Source organism: Erpetoichthys calabaricus, chromosome 1 (genome assembly GCF_900747795.2).
Source record: "Erpetoichthys calabaricus chromosome 1, fErpCal1.3, whole genome shotgun sequence".
Classification (NCBI taxonomy): domain Eukaryota; kingdom Metazoa; phylum Chordata; class Cladistia; order Polypteriformes; family Polypteridae; genus Erpetoichthys; species Erpetoichthys calabaricus.
Window position 1 is genome coordinate 294,520,079 of NC_041394.2, and position 17,560 is coordinate 294,537,638.

Genomic DNA, 17,560 nt, shown 5'->3' on the forward strand with positions numbered 1-17,560 from the left:
ATTTATGAGCATCTACTCCCAAAGTGCACAATCCCTGCCCCACAACAGTGCCTTTGTATCCTGCCTTTGAAAGTCCCAAACAGGAGAGAGGACAAGATGCAACACTGGTCCCACACCCAAGTTAAAAGTATTCAACATAATGGCAAATGTGCAAAGTGTAAAAGTTTCTGCACAAACAGAAACACTAATGTATGCAGTTGTGAATTCAGAACACTCATGTAGCACCTCAAGATGTCACATGGTTATAAACCTTTCCTGAGCCTGCAAAACAGATATAAATATGTGTAAACTGCCTTGATCTCTCAATTATTCAAACAAAGACAAAGGCCTGATTCTTTGTTCCTTAGCCCTAATGGAGTCCACATTACTCTACTTGTTTCAGTCACTGGGTATAGGCTTTCCAAGGGAGAGTGAGAAGTGTGATTTTTAAAAATGAAAGTACTTCCACTACCCTAGTTTGAAAATTCTGAGGCACTGTCCCTGCTTTCTATTCAGTGTTGAAGAGGCATGTCATCCAATACAACAAAACAATATCCAATGCTTTTGACATTTCTGGACAGGTCTCCTCTAGACCTGTAGCCTAGAGGTTAGGGAAGTGGAACATATTTCACTAGATGCACCTGATAATGCTTCCTTTTTCAAAACTGTATATAAAAAGTTCTTCGGGTGCTCTTTCAGTCTCTTTGGATGTAAAATGAAATTTCCCTGGCAATGTCAGAAGGTTGAAAAACACTAGCTAGATATAACTGCCTCACCTCTTCACTTGGCTTCTTGATTAAGGATGGTCCCTCTCGTGCTCTAAAATTCATTATAGAAAAAGCCTGGGTGGGTTGTGTTGGGGCAGGAGTTGGGAGATACGTGCAACACAGGCCTAATAGTACTTGAAGTTTTGTAAAAAAAAAAAAAAAAAAAAAAAATATTCAGTTTTTAAAGTTTACTTTAAAAGAATGATTAATTTAAGTGGTTATTTTTAGTTAAGTCTTCTATCACACTAGTGTACATAACATTTACTATCTAGTTGTATCATCATTCACGCAACAAGATTAACCAAAGCAGTGGTGCGGTAGATGCCATATTTAAATGCTAGACTGCAGACAAAGTAAAAACGTACTTACAGTAATGAGTTCAATTGAAACTCAGATTCACTGACTGATACATAGGTAAATATCACAGAAACAGCCACAAAGGTGTATTATGTTAAAACAAGAGTGTAAGAAGAAGGGAAGAGAACAATTATGCACTACATTGATTTCCACCAGCTTTTCAATATGTGTAAATAAATATGTCAGTTCTCTAACCCACTTAATCAAGACCAGGGTTGCAGGAGGAGCTGGAACCTATTCCAGCTAGCACAGGGCACAAGGCAGAAACAAACACTGGACAGGGCACCAGTCCATCACTGGGCTAACACTCAAAACACACCCTAGGCCCAATTTAGCAATGATAATTCACTTAACTTGCATGACTTTGTACAGTGGGAGGAAACCAGAGCACCTGGAATGAAACCCACAAAGACATGGGGAGAACATGCAAACTCCACAGGAGGAGGAGGACCTGTAAAGCGAACCCTAGTCTCCTTTTTTAGATTGAAGTAGTGTGCAAGTAGCACCACCTCCTTACTTGTAATGGAACTAGTTAGTCTGTTGCCGGTTAAATGACTATTTTGCATGGAAAAGGCATGGCAAAAATAACTGAGATGTATCTGTGTTGCAATGTTCATGTATTTTCTAGTGGTATATAAGTTAGTTTTTGCACTTTGGTGAACTTAGCCATTTTTCAGGGTTTTCCCATTCTTTATGCCTGTTACAATCACTTTGAATTATCATGTGAATGCAATTTATTAACTGTTTATATAACAGTTTCCTTATTTTCTTCATGGACGTTTTTACATCTACTCTGTTCTTTTACTAATTATAAGATTTACATGTGGTTATTGTGGTTGTTAACCTGAAATAAATACAAAATGCCATAAATAAGCAGGAGCTTTATTTTTAAATGATATAGTATTCTTTGGTGTACAAGTCAGAAAACTATGCATTCAACTGAATAACGAACATACATTTGTCCATCCAAATATTTTCAATATTCAAAATGAACAATCTTACAAATGGTAAAAAAAAAAAATATATAAACAGAAATAGGAAATTTTTTTTTTCCCTTTAGCATGTCATTTGCAAAACAATGTAATATTTCAAATAAAAAGTGCACTTTTTGGCCATTAATATTGATCATACTTTTATATAAAAATTTCTGTAATATTATTAGAAACATAAAACAGAAAATTGTTCCAAATAAACACTGCTATCTGTTTTTTTAACAAAGGTTTTCAGTTGTACTCCCTTACAAGCAATTGTGAGGCTTCACATAGTAATCATTGTAAAAGGTGGCTATTTGCTCTAATTAGCTGGATTCAGGTGGCAATTATTGTAAATACAAATGCTGCACTATTGTTATCAGTAAATTACAAAAGCACTGTCCAAGTACACATTAATAAATTGTCATATTTTCTAGTTAATTTGATACATACAAGATAAATTATTTCATGCAATCTAAAAGATCTTTATTAAACAAAGTATATTTATTTAAATTTTTTTAATAAAATTTTAATCTTGAAGGCAAGGAACATACAGTAAATATTTGAAGTTAAATAATGAAATAAACAACATTTTGAAATAAATCTCTCTATTATAAAAGAAAATCCTGTGGGATGAAATGACTAGGAGACAATATGTGATCATCACGAAAGACAAATAAAAGACCCGCGAGACGAAAGAGAATGGCCACGGAGCATCTCGCGGGGATACAGATCATGAGATTCTTGCAAGACACGACGTGACAGCAGCTGCCCCCCTCTTTCACAACGGGAGCAGCGTTATACGTCCTGCAAGAAAGAGATTTAACCACGCCCAGGGCCGGAAATAGAGGACAATTATTGTTTTTACAACGTCACGCAAGATAAGGCAGTGAGCCATCATTTAAAAGGGGTCCACAGACATCTAACCAAGCAGTTGTTGGATTGCTTTTGGCAGACACGCATCACGTGCTCCCAGTTCTTAAAACAACGACATGCGACAAGCAGAACATGCAGCTCGCCAGCAGCAGAAAGACAGCTGATGCTTAGTGTGCATTCAGCAGACCGCCACCCACCCCCCTGCCCCCATCACAACGCGAGCAGCGTTATACGTCTTGTGAGAAAGAGATGTAACCACGCACAGGGCCAGAAATAAAGGCTCAAATAAACAATGGTGAGATACACACGCAGAGAAAGGTACAGAATATGAAAGCAGTACAATTCGAAAGTATTGTAGCGTCCCAGCCAGGTTGAAGCCTTTCTTGTTTTAAGTGACTGATAGGTCCGATTGTGGAGTACAGCACGGAATACTGATAGAGAGGTACTGATTAATGTGGTAAGGGGGAGGCGAGACCCAGAGGAGGATGGGTTGGAGAGGGTGCTAGACAGTTGTGTTTGGGGTTACGAAGTCGGCAATTGTTCAAGTAAAACTTTTGTGACACTTTATTACATCAGTCACTACAGTATCAAAAAAAAGATAGTAAAGATCGCATTAGCGCAAACAAAAGGTAATTAATCATTAGAGCCAGGTGTAGTTGAAAAAATAGCAGGACAAATCGAGGTCAGAAATGAAAGGCGAAGAGTAGAAAACAAAGTCTTTTCGCCTTCGTATCATTCAATGCACAAAACGTGGATTTACACAATAATGGACCATACGCTATGAGAATCTGTGGTCCCACAACAGTTGAAGCAATGACAAGTTTAATTTCAAAGAATATACAATTCGGTCAGGTGTATATTTATGATGACGGAGAAGTGATGCAAATTTTAACAGGCGACAAGAAAGGTGATGTATATATTCCGTGAATAACATTAGACACCAAAGGAGCTCGTGATATGCCATTCGTATTAAAATATTTACAGTTTACCATGAGAATAGCTTTTGCTATGACAATTAACAAATCACAGGGACAACCATTAGAAAAAGTCGGATTATTTATTAGAGAAACAGAAACAATATTCACTCACGGGCAGTTATACATTCCGTTGTCACAATGTGTCTTCAAAAACGGATTCAAAATTCTATGCGATCTTGAAGAAAAGGTAATTCCAGATATTGTTTTTAATAAACCTTTAAAGTAAAAGTGCAACTAATGAAATTGAAACAATTCCAAAGAAAAAAAAAGCTTTTAAAATTGTATATCCGATTAACCAAACAGCGGCACTGTGACGCAGTGGGTAGCGCTGCTGCCTCGAAATTAAGAGACCTGGGTTCGCTTCCCGGGTCCTCCCTGTGTGGAGTGTGCATGTTCTCCTCGTGTCTGCGTGGCTTTCCAACGGGTGCTCCGGGTTCTTCCCACAGTCCAAAGACATGCAGGTTGGGTGGATTGGCTATTCTAAATTGTCCCTAGTGTGTGCTTGGTGTGTGTGTGTGCGCCCTGCGGTGGGCTGGCGCACTGACCGGGGTTTGTTTCCTGCCTTGCGCCCTGTGTTGGCTGAGATTGGCTCCAGCAGACCCCCGTGACCCTGTAGTTAGGATATAGCGGGCTGGATAATGGATGGATGGATGGATGGATGGATTAACCAAACACAGGGGTTGGCGATCGAAGCGAGCAGGGGGCGGAGCCCCCTAGTATGTTAAAATTTTAATAGTGATAAAAAAAGAATAAAACATGTAACCCAGTACTATAAAATTACTCAGCATAACCAGAGGTTTAGGGTTGTCAGATTCCTCATGCAATTTTCAGTTGTGAGCTAAATTTCAGGGTGAGGTATCCCAGGCAGTGAGTTGCTAAAGCTGCAAAGTTGTTCATGATCCCTTGTCCTAAATAAAAAAGGCACAGTACTGTGAATTTTATTAGTCTTTCCCCAGGATTAAACCAGCTAAAGCAGAGGCACTTTCTTTCGAATGTTGATTATTTCCATGTGGCAAGATGAGGCCTTGCTGAATTATTTGCTTTTACTCCTTTGGATGCTATAGACTGACCAGATCGACTCCTTAGGTCCCGATCAGCATTTTCACTTTGGGCAAGCTCTTCATCATACCTATATAAAAACAGCAAAGATAAGTCAACGTATAAGGACAGTTAAAAGCTATTTCTAATTTGGTAAAGAAGGTACTCTTGAAGCTAAAAGCCAAGTCACCCTCATTTTTCACGAACTAAGCTTTCATATTAGCAAATGGGGAGTCAGTTGAATTATTGGTTCAGTGCCCATGAATTTTCTCAGCTTTCATTGTGGTCACTATCTTCTGTAACATTTAAGCTGTTCAGTAAGTTCCATTTGGCTGGTTTAATGGTCCATCCTATTTATCAATACTTAATGCTTTCCAAAAAATCCAATCCATTTTCTGAACCTTCTTAGTCTACTCCCATTTGACCTAACCTTTTTAAGAGTTTTGGGATGAAACTGGAATATTCAGGGGAGTGCATGTGGTCATGGCAATAATGTGCAAACCCTACAATGTGAATTACTAGGACAAGAATTAAACAAAGGTCATTAGATTATGAAGAATCTGTACTAACCACTGTTCATCCATTCTGCAAACTCTCCCAAACTATATAATTAAATAATACAATATTCTGAAATCCACTTAAATCGAATTCAGGGAGCAGAGCCTATCCCACCAGAATCTGGTACAAGGTTGGAACCAATCCCAGGCAATCTACTGCATGGTGCACTCATGCACACATTTACACTCCTATGGGAATAATTTAGACACAACAGATAGCCTAAACACCATGTTTTTGGGAATGCCTGGCAGGGGAGGGAAGCCAGACTAGCCTGAGAAGAACTGAGAAGAACCCATGCAACCATAATACGACTTTCTGTAACACTGCACAAAAACTTCTCATAAATTTATCATTTTTTAAAATATGTTAACACATTTAATTTGAATTCATGTTCCATTATTTTTTTACACTATGATATTAAATCTAAAAGCATTTTTTTTCTCTAAAAGCATTTTTTTCTAAATAGAAGTGTAGTCATTTCTGTCACACAAGATTAAAAATGTTTAGTGGTGGTGAATGCTTAACATTTTACGTAAGTTATACAGCAGACAGTTGATTTAATTCTAACCTCTAATGATTATCATATTGTCCCCACTTACAAAATTTCATAGTTTCCAAGAACCTCTTTCTGGTGACTTCTATTCCACCTGCTCTCTGGCATTTCACCATTGGGAGTAACAATATTAAGGGTGTCATTAATAAGATTATATTTCAGAATCCTGTCATTGGCTGTACTTGAAGTAAGTGATGGAGAAGCATTTACCTGAAAAAAGCAAAGAAATAAACAATTTTTCTAGTATTTGTAAATGTGACTAGTTTCATATTGATTATAACCACAGTAGGTTTCTCCTACTTTCTATTCCTGTCACTTGTATTCAATAACCTACCATATCTTTGTTAGATATGCATACAGTATATGACAAAATAATTTACTTTAAACTTCACTTTGAAGCAAGTCAATGGATTTAGCATAAGCATTTAGAACTTACACTTTTACAAATCACAAATGTTTACAGGATAGCACTCTTCTAATTAAAGTTCTTCAGCCAAGTAGTGTAAATGTCAAATAATTTGAAAGAATGACGAGCTCTAGTTTCTAATTTACACAGCTGTAGAAATTTATAAAATGCAAATTTATGAATCCTAACACAAACGGACATCCTAACATGATCTGTACCTCAAAATTACATATAAGAATTTGCAAACTGTTTTTTAAGATCAGGATGCAGGAAGTGTTCACAAAGAAAATGCGGCCAAAATATTTACAGGTTATCAAATATGATCGCCACAAAATAAATAAAAATTATTTTTTATCAACTAAACAGGAGTACATAATAATTTGTAGTGATAAGCATTTAGAAGCATACTGTAGATGCTTGGTGTAAACCATCTGAATCTTTGTTTCTCTTCATCCATCCATTTGCTATGGCTTGTTTAATAATAATAATTCATTACATTTATATAGCGCTTTTCTCAGTACTCAAGTTTAGTAAAACAAACATTCCCTGGCAAATAGAGGCATATATTTACAGCAGTATCAGGAGTAAAAGAGAAACCTGTCCTGAATGGGACACCAGTCCATAGCAAAGACACTGGCACACAGCCCACACTAGCTAATATAATACCATTTTACATACAGTATGCCAGTTATTCTAGTGGAAAACACTTTGAAATGGGCAGGGAAAAGTCTGCACAGAAAGAAGTTTTCTGTTTTGTACCGCTTCACATTTAGGATAAGGTACATGTGCTTTTTTAGTTGAAAGTGAATTCCCTTATGAAAAGCTTAAATAAATCGTGAATCGTCCATAAGTTAAAAAAAAAAAGTGGAGGTTTTATTTATTTAATAATGATAACATTGCAGTAAATCTACAGAAAAGCAGTACCAAAAAATAACTTAAGTACTCATTCTAGTTGTCCATAAATTTGTGCATTTCGATTCAACCTAGTCAAATTTACAAGAAGTGGGAAACTATCACTGAAACAACAGGCACACGGTAGGATCTAGCCCTGGATGGGATGCCATGATATCATAGACCATTCTGATGTAAGAACTTATACAGTAGTTTTATAGTCTGAAATTGACCTGACACCATGTCATGTGTATGCACTGGAAGAGGACACTGCATTTTCCTAAAAAGTTCCAAGTGACTATGGAGGAAACATATACTCCATACACCTAAGCTGGCAGCATTGCCTGATGTGTCACACTGAACCTGGTTACCATCTATAAAATACATTAGTTTGATCGTATTTCAATAATGAAATTTTCAACACTAGCAATGTAAACTTAATCCACTGATGAATAAATTAATACAGTACTCACTTCTATTAACCATGGCTTCAATTTTTCATCTATTATGATGTCATATCCATAGCACTCAAAACAGTGTTTATCGTTGTTCATTACAGGCTGCAAAAAAAGGGAACAGTAATAAATAAAACATTTACGTAAGGAATACCTATGAGCTAGATGACTGTTTTACCAAATACAATTTATCATGTTTCATTGATAATGCATTGACCAATGAACAGTGTACAGTATTCAGATATATGGAGAAATAGTTTAAAAATAATAACTTTTCACAGACAAGCTGAATAAAGTCTTGAACAGAGTGCAATGTATTTCTATTGCCAGAATAGTGTCATAATTTCCAGTCAACATATCCTTAATTCTCTTTTGCAATTTTACAAACATTTCTTAAATAAAATAGTTTGTTTTTTTTCATGACATGCATTCTTTTTAGTTGTAATTTCAGAAGTTAACTTGTAACTATTTTTTTCCAAAATGTATGCTGTAGACAAATTAGAAAACAAGCACTGTAAATAGAGTGTTAATTTAGAAGAATGTTGGAAGACCACATAATCTGTATACTTTCTGGGAGAGTTCTAAATTAATCTTTGAACCAAGGTACCAGAGTGGGTAAATCACTTACTGCTACAGCTTTTAGAGATTGCACCATTATCCAGTGGATTTCATCAAATAATTTATTTGTGACTTCTTTGCCACGGGTGCTCTCCAAGTACAAGCGTAAATTGCTCACTGTCCATTTCCCACCATGGATATGATTATAGTCATCCTGAAACAAATTTCACAAATTATCTTTAATTTAGTTCTCAGTCTCTTAAAATATATCTAAACCAGCTAGAACCAATTACCATTTTGGCCAATTATTTGTTATATTAACTATTTCAAATTCTTACACAACATCCTAAATATCATGAGGTACACTTATTTTATAAAAGTATGTATGCATTTAGGATTAAAGGAAATATACAGTAACATACAACTTTCAGTATAATATGTATTATTTTTATGAGTGTCTCTCCATAAATCAAAACAGAAATTAATACACTGAACATTTTTGTGTAGTTTCTTTATAACCAACACAAGCACATTAAAACCATTTTGTGCTAGTAAAATACTGCAGAAATTACGTTATAGTTCTGTAAACTTAAAGTTTTTTCATTTTACAATTGTATAAAGTACAGGTTTGTCAAGGAAGACATGGGGAACTTTTACTGAATCAGGGAGTATAAAATTAATATCTAAAATGAACTCTTTACGACTAATCATAGAAATAATTACTTGATGCTATACTATTCCGAAATGTTCTGAACTTTAAGGTCATATTATAAACATAAAGCCTGCAGCACTTGTTAAAAATATATGAACATGATAAAGTAGAATCCTGAGACATTTAAATTGTATATCCACATGTATTGTATAAACCACCGTCACCAATAATAAGAATTGCCAGACGATTTCCTTTTCTGACAAGATAGGCATCTACTCTTTCGTGTTTTTGTTTGTTTTTTCTTGCAGCTAGTGTTTATATTGTTGTCAGGGAAGAAAATGAGCATTTGTATGCCTTTCCTGACAAGAAAGCTAAATGTCTTTAAAATTAGACAGGGTGTAAAATAATCTTTCTGTAAGAAATTAAGACAATTTATGAAAAATCTCTTTTTTGTTTTAAAGTACATGCAATTAATACGCTATTTAATAATGCCAATATTCAACATACTGTACATCAACAAAATTATATTCTAAGTCTTTTGATTTTTAACTCACCCCATGTTTTTGAATTGCTACATTAGTAAGGTGGACAAACATATTATCAAGTTCACTTGTGCTTGGAGTATATTTGACTGTACAAAACCGACAAAATCCCAGTTTATACCTAAAAAAAATAAAACATGACAATTGCCAATTTGCTATATGGCTCAATTGTTTCTCCATTAAGTTTTATACAATAGGAGGACTTATCATAAGGAAATTTTAAATAGTGCACTCAAAGAACATTCCTGGAAAAAAACTGCATTTTTGATTTTGTGCTAATGCCATCTTATGTGTGCAATTTACTTTCAACTTTGAGGCAAGTATTATAAATATAGAAGAAGAGCATATTAAACTGTTTAGAAAGCTTATACTACAAGCATGATGTAAACTGCATGTTGCTCTCTATGTCACAAACAATAAAATGACATTTCACATCATTTAGGTAAAGCATTTCTGATTATTGTATTCCCGTGTTTTTGAGTGGCGATCTAATAATTTATCTAATACTTCATCTTTGAACTGCCATGTTTTGTCTACTGACACTACTTTACAAACTTTCTATCTTTCAACTTTAGCATTAGTAACCTAGGAAAGCACAGTGGTTAATGCTTCTGCCTCACAAACTCAGAACTGTGGATTCAAATCCTGCAAGAGGTTGTTGTTTGCATGGAGTTTGGACATTCTCCTCCTGACTGCGTACTTTTTATCTATGTACATTTCTCCTTGTTTTGCCCTAATGTCTCAAACGTGTGTACGGTAATTCTATATTGGTCCTGTGTAAGGGCACTCATGATTGGGCCCTGTGATGGACTGCTCCTGTTCTGTGCCCTGTCTTTCTTTCTGCTTTGTACTCAGTGCTTCTGAAATAGGCCCTAATCCTCAAGACCCTAAAGTGTACTAAGCGTGTTTGAGAATGTTATGTTAATAGTAACGGGAACACAAAGATGTGTTATGTGTCTTTGAAATAACATGATGGTTACAGCATTCTGTATGTTCATCAGCATTTATATTACAGATTCAAAGATGTTTGAGCATTAGATGCGGTTGTCTCCATTTTCATTTGCCCCTGTGGTTTATGGGGACATTTATTGTCATATTGCCAAAAGCAGACAAAATAAAGTAAGGAATATATTGAGGCTAACCTCTAACCATCTTTTAAATGGACAATGCAATATTCAGAGTACAAAGACTTTACATCTTTGCAAATTTAAAGCATTCCTCTTTGTGGAATGGTTACTGGTATGTACAGTATATGTAGTTTTAGGCAGACCCATGCAGTTGTAAATATCCAAACTGCCTTACCCATTTAAAACATTTACAGTAATGTAATCTTCAGTAATATGATGATGCATATTGTATACTCGATCGAGTAACCAAGGATTTTTTTAGGCCAGCCTTATGTTATCATTTTTATTGGAAGAAAAATGGAAAGAATGAGAAATGAGGTAAAATATTATGAAAGCTGCAGTTGGGACATTACATGGGAAGAGAAGTGTGCATTTTTTACTAATGTAATGAACTGAAGCTGTTTAAATGCACTGTCAATTGAAGGTAAACTTATCCACAAAATACCACAGTTTAACAAAAAAAAAAATTACGCTGTCTAATGAAGTTACTGTAATAAAATAATGTTCTTAAGGTATACTTGTTAATTAACTGTACACTAATACATAAATAAGATGCATTGAACATAAGTATGGATATTACAATTATTACAGCAGACTCATTACGTGGGTCATTTGGAGCTTAGCCTTAGAGTCAGTGACTACCTTAGCACTGGGAGCAAGGTGAATTCTTACAGTAATTATAACATAGTTAAGTTTGTGCAATAAGAGTTGGTCCTCAAGGTTCCTCAAAATGAAATGCAGTTGTTTTCTAAGTAGATTTTCTAAAACTTAACCACTGCTAAAATATGCTGGCATATTTTAAGTCACTCTAGGTTTGATAAACTGCAAGTCAATAAGCTCATTATAAACACACATCACGGAGCAACATTAACTTTGCATGAGCCATCTTACATTTGTATGTATCTAAAACCATCTCATGGACTCTAGTTAAATTTCCATCAACATTTTTTCCCATCATACCTCTATTCATCCACTCCTGAACATGTGTAATCGAATATAAGGCTTGGGGGCCTGAGGCCGGTCTCCACAATATCGGGTGCAAGGCGACAAACAATTCTGGATTAGGAGACATCCATTGCTGTGTACCCTCTCACACATACACTTGTTCATATTGTACCAGTTTAAAGTCAACCTTTAACCATGTCTAAACATCTGTGAGGGAGAAAAACCCATGTAGACAATCCACATATTCTGCACAGATAGTGAGTGAGATGATACTTGGAGCTGCGAAGCAGTAGCACTAACCACTGCACTATTACACTGCCCTTTTTCAAAAGAACTGGTTATAAAATTCAGTGTTGTTTCTTAGTTTTAAAATAAGACCTCTAAATCCTTTTGAAAATAATCCCATATTTGTGACACACTGCAGTGCAATGCCACAAACTATTCTGGTATTTTTTGGAATTACAGTAGGTGGCTGAGAGCCAATTGTGAGACAGGGAGTAGAATGGCTTAATATTACAGGGAAATTTCTCTTTATACTCTTTCTTGGCTTTTCATATGTACTATATGCCTTTTTTCAAAAGTAAACTGTATTGGCAGTCCAAACATTTATAAACTACTACAATCAAAAGTGCACATTCTATAAATTAAGTAACACTATGCTGCAGACACAAATATTTCATTTAAGATTTAATTCTGCATGTAAGCAGTCCTCTTACTGTAAAATTATTTACCCAACTTTATTCATGCAGTTTCTATACAGTCCAGTAATGTATTTGTAAACAATTTAAACACCACTCTATTACTCTAAAGTATAGACAAGAACTGAAGTGAGTTCAGTCTATTTCATTTGACTTAACTAGCTGTCAACAGTGTCAGTAAATCAGAAAGAGTAATTTTCAGTGGTGATTCTCTTTAACTCTGTGACCCTTTTATTAGAAATCAATGAGACTAATGCAGTATTATAGTTTGGAGAATAAGATCAGTAAATTCATGTTTTGGAAGAAATCGGTGTATTCCAGAAACACTTTTATTTTCTTTAATTAATATAACCCAAAGTGATATTTTCATAGTAATGATAAGTGATACTAAAACAAATTAATTTAGATTATTTGCTTTAAACTGCCAGTGTACACACAATAAATAAAACATCATCCTAATGAGCAAAATGAAGGTAGCTATTTATTTGAAAGAGAAAATAAAACTCAAAATAGCATTAATCAAACACTTACATGTAACATTTCAGGGGGCGGTATGTGGTCACTAAGACATACAAACGCAAATCAAACTTCTTCCCACCAATCAGTAATGGATTGTCAATGTACAAAGAAATGACATAGGCTTCCTTGCCACTTGATGCTGCTACAAATCTGTTGAAAAAAAACATATCTTGAACTGAGAAAAAAGTAATAAATTAGTAATATTTAAAGAAATAAGACACAATAATGAACATGTACTTCATTGCAGAATTTCGTATTTACATAAAATTGCTGTGAGGAATTAAGCATGAGCTACATTACAGATTACAAGACAGGAAATAATGCAATAACTCTCTGCACTTTAAAGGCAGTGTTTACATTTACTGTAATACTTATCCCACTGTGGCACAGTTTCAATGGCCTAGGCAGATATTTCCACACAGTAAAATATCTAAAGCATAAAAGCCATTATATTTATTTATAACACTTTAAATTAGGTATTATGATATGTATGAGGGAATGAACTCCAAAGAGTATTTCTATTTGAATATGGACACTTATCATATTGTACAAAAGCCAAGAATTACATCAGAAGATCAGCATGAGAAAATAAAACAGGCTTTGCAAAGTTACTGCCACCTGTCAAGCATAAATGCAAACATATTGGGATAAAGAATTATCTACAAATTTTTTTTTACATATAGCTCACGCTGCAAAAAAATGCCTTAAGAAAACTTAAAGACCTTGTTGGAATGCTTTCATAACAACTGAAAAAGGTTGGTGTATTGCCAAACACTCCAGCATAATACTTCATCTGATGATTGATTGTTGCAGTTGCCCAGCAGCTAATCCCCCATTTACACAGCCTCTCTTGAAAGCTAACTACGCCACAAGGACTATGTTTGGCTTTGCTGTATTTTTAAAATTAGCTGACCTATAACAAAAATTTAAATGAAATGGACATCAGAGCTAATGAGCACTAAACTGCATTACCAAAAAGTTTTTTGTTGTGAAGTTTATGTTTAGTACATGAGAATATTGTTTAAAATACAATAAAAAAGTACTGTTAGCATTCAATTGAAAAATACAAAATCAAAAAAGAATTAACATTGTAAAGAAAATAAGCTTAGAACTGACTTTAAAAAAAAAAAAATACAGATTTTTTTGAATACAATCCACAGTTCAAGTTGCTCTCTTAGCAGAGAGAAAGAGTCAATCATTTTTGCCTGGATAAAAGGTACTGTTTAAACAATTTAAATGTGCATCCTGATTTTTGCATTTGTGTACTGTAAATAGTTAAAGTTCCTGTGGAATACATTTGTAAGACCATTCCTCTAAGACAAATGTAAATAAGCTCTCATAATAACTTACGTAGATGTTCTGCTGTCTCGTGACCACTTCTTGATTTGCGAAAGCTTATTAATAAGAAATATTCCTTTGCCCTGGGCTTTGCCACATGGTTTCATAATCCAAGTACTAGATGGATTTTTACGAAATTCCTCTACAAATAGGTTATAGTCTGCAGGAAGCATGAATGTCACTGGAACAAAGTCTAAAAAAATGATCATTAAGTAGTTACATATTCATACTTTACAATAAAGTAACATTCAAAAATAAAATATATAGATTAAAATATTTCTCCAACAATTTTTAAGCACTTTTACTTCAGTTAAGGAAGAAGAAGACTGAAAAAACATCAGTAGCTCATTAATGTCAATGGTTTAATTTTTTTAAAGAATATTTTATAATTTAGCTGAACTGTCCTTGTAGTTTTGCTATGGGCAGAGCTTTTCACAAATGGTGTTACAGTTTTTCTTTACTTTTTTTTTTACTTTTATTGCATGTAGTACAGTTTGCACAAGGCATTAAGTTGGTCCAGGAAAAAAACATCACTTAATAGCTCTTTCATATTTTATATGAGTACTCAGCATGTTTTTCCCAGTAGAAGAAAAGAACCAATCCAGAAAGTGGGCTTCACATCAGTCAGTGTCTATTATGATCTGGTTTCTATTTTTGTTTATTGTGAAGGATGTTTTCTATACTTCTCATTGTAATACTTTTGTTGGGTAAAGCTGCAAAGTCAGCTACTGTAATTCACCATAGATAAACAGGCCCAAAGCAGCTTCAGTTCATCAGGGATGACTCTTTTGTAGGTGATTCTTTCCTACACAGGAAGAAGACATGTCTGCTAGAATCCAAAAAGTGACTAGGAATTAATAAACACAAAATGGTCAAACCGCTTTAACCAGTAAGAGTAAGGAGAAGGCAAAAGGGTTAACCAAAAAAAAAAAAGATTGCGAAGAGCGAGAGAGAAACAGAAATGAAAAGGACAGTTATCCAAACACAAAATTCATAAGGAAGGAATGGCACTGATAAAAAAAGTATGCAAGCCTACTGTTTTCATGTGAAGTTTTAGACAGAGCAATGAAAATAAAAGGGAAACAATATTAGAGACCAGACAATGAAAACTGAGTGAGTGTATTCTGGTAATTTATATATTTACCCTTATGTATTTCAATATGTTTTTACACTTAATATGTAGAAATAATATATTGATATTATTGCACACACATTTTTCCTGCTTCATATTCTTGTCAATTCAGAAATATGCAATTTCTAAATGTGAATACAACAGAAAGAAAGGAGCTCAATCTATTTGGAAATCTGGACTTTAAAACTATTTACTACAAGCCATCTGTAGAATTTTATTATGCAGCAGAAGAAATTGCTTCTTTTTCAGACTACTTTTGGTGCTTTCCTTAACATAATCAATTGGAACAATTAAACAGACTTATTAAAATATTTGTATAATTATTCTGAGTAGGATTACATACCTAAATAGACATATTTGCCATTTTCATCTTTTTCTGCCAAAGGACCTCCTTCCTTTTCAAGATCCTTTCTGTATCGCTTAATGTTCTTTATCATAAGGTCTTTCCTGGTCAACTCATAGTGATTTGGAAAATGATTAACAATTTGATCATCAGAGAGCCTGTATCCATTGTCCACACTGAATACATTACGAATTGTCTGTACACTCATCCTGCAAGAGGAAAGAAAATTTGTCAATCAATGCTACATCCATGAAACAAAAATCAACACCATATTATATATATATTTCTACATGCTTCTGCTTCACTAAAAATATACGCTATATTATGTGAGAAACTTTAAAGACAAAGGCCATTTCAGTTCCATTTACCTAAGAGGATTCAGCCACACAAAGAGAACTGAAAAATACATGATTAATTATTTGTGTGTTAGCAGGAATAATATGTTAATGAAAATAGGACCTTTCGGTTACACATTTCATTTTCATGTATTTATCTAATGCCTTTATTCAGGGCAACTTACAACATTTATGATGCAATTGGTTACATTTCTTTTGGTTTTCCAGTTGGAGCATAGGCAGGTCAAGTGTGACATAGTCACACAGTGTCAGTAGTGGGATTTAAACCCACAACATCAGGGTTTGAAGTCCAAAGCCTTAACCACTACACCATACTGTCTAAGGTAATGTGGCAACAGCACTACATTTACATTTATGTTACTTACTTGTCTAACACCTTTATCCAAGGCAACTTACAACATTTATGACACAATAGGTTACATTTCTTTTGGTTTTGCAATTGGAGCACAGGCAGGTTAGGTGACTTGTTCATGTTCAAACCTCAGGGTTTGAAGTCCAAAGCCTTAACCACACCACCACACTGCCAGTTTTATTTGGCAGTATATAAGAAACACATGCAATATGAAACCCAAAGCAGTTTAGAATGAAGAAAGAACTAGAACTAATTATGCAGGCAAGGTGGTGTAGTGGCTAAAGCACTAAATATTAAACCCAACATTCCTGTAAAAAATAAGAACGCCCCTTGGAAATTATTGACTTTTTCAACATATTTAAACTGGTAAACAGTAAATTGTCATGTAAACAGTGTCTAAAGATAAATGTGATATACTGTACTTAAACAAATCACACAAAAATTGATATGGCATATTCATTCTCATAATGTAAATTAACAAAAATGCAAATTTTGTCACATGGAAAAAGTACATGTGAATTTGAAGTGTTATCAGCACTTCAAATTCATAAAATTAGAATCTGGTGTTCCAGATTAGATACCAATGATAAGGAAGTATGCAGGTAGCACTTGTTTTATTTAAACCACAGATACAGTATCTAGAGTCTGGTATTCTCCTTGTTATTGACATGTGTGGTTTCATCATATCAAGTCCAAAAGTGCTCTCCAAGAACCTCAGAAAAAAGACTGTGCATGCCTAGGAGAAGATATTAACATAGCTTGCACAAACTTTTTTAATCCAGTTCACAGTCATGGACAGCCAGCCCTGGACAGAATGACAGTCCAGTGTAGTGCCTACTCAAATACCCCACCAAACTCATACTTACGCAAGGCTAATTCAGCATCACTGATTGCCCTAACATAAATGTCTTTTGTGGACGTGAGTTTAAAACAAGAACAACTGTAAGGAAACCCATGCAAACACAAAGAGAATATGAGGTTAATGTCTGCCTTATATGGGTTAGGATTTCAATACTACATTTGGAGAGTGACTTGGGAGTAAATCAATGATTTACAAGTCTTCCTGTTTACCTGCACATATGAAAAACCTAGAAGAAAAACTGTAACCCAGCCTCCAACCCAACTCTTTCCAATTCTGCTGACATAAACCTGCCAAGAAACAGGCAGACT

General features: G+C 34.7%; 1 protein-coding gene across 1 annotated transcript in view; it reads right to left on the reverse strand.

Moving 5' to 3' along the window:
- Nucleotides 1–1,969: 1,969 nt before the first annotated feature.
- The window catches only part of ttll1 (tubulin tyrosine ligase-like family, member 1), a 48,422-nt gene continuing 32,831 nt past the window's right edge, over nucleotides 1,970–17,560 (reverse strand). Inside the window, exons 3-10 of the mRNA XM_028816961.2 lie at nucleotides 15,683–15,891; nucleotides 14,220–14,400; nucleotides 12,882–13,019; nucleotides 9,593–9,701; nucleotides 8,457–8,600; nucleotides 7,847–7,933; nucleotides 6,123–6,286; nucleotides 1,970–5,056 (exon numbers count right to left, since the gene is read on the reverse strand). Of these exons, the coding sequence (XP_028672794.1) occupies nucleotides 4,927–5,056; nucleotides 6,123–6,286; nucleotides 7,847–7,933; nucleotides 8,457–8,600; nucleotides 9,593–9,701; nucleotides 12,882–13,019; nucleotides 14,220–14,400; nucleotides 15,683–15,891 (1,162 nt within the window). The 3' untranslated portion in view covers nucleotides 1,970–4,926. The remainder of the gene's footprint in view (nucleotides 5,057–6,122; nucleotides 6,287–7,846; nucleotides 7,934–8,456; nucleotides 8,601–9,592; nucleotides 9,702–12,881; nucleotides 13,020–14,219; nucleotides 14,401–15,682; nucleotides 15,892–17,560) is intronic.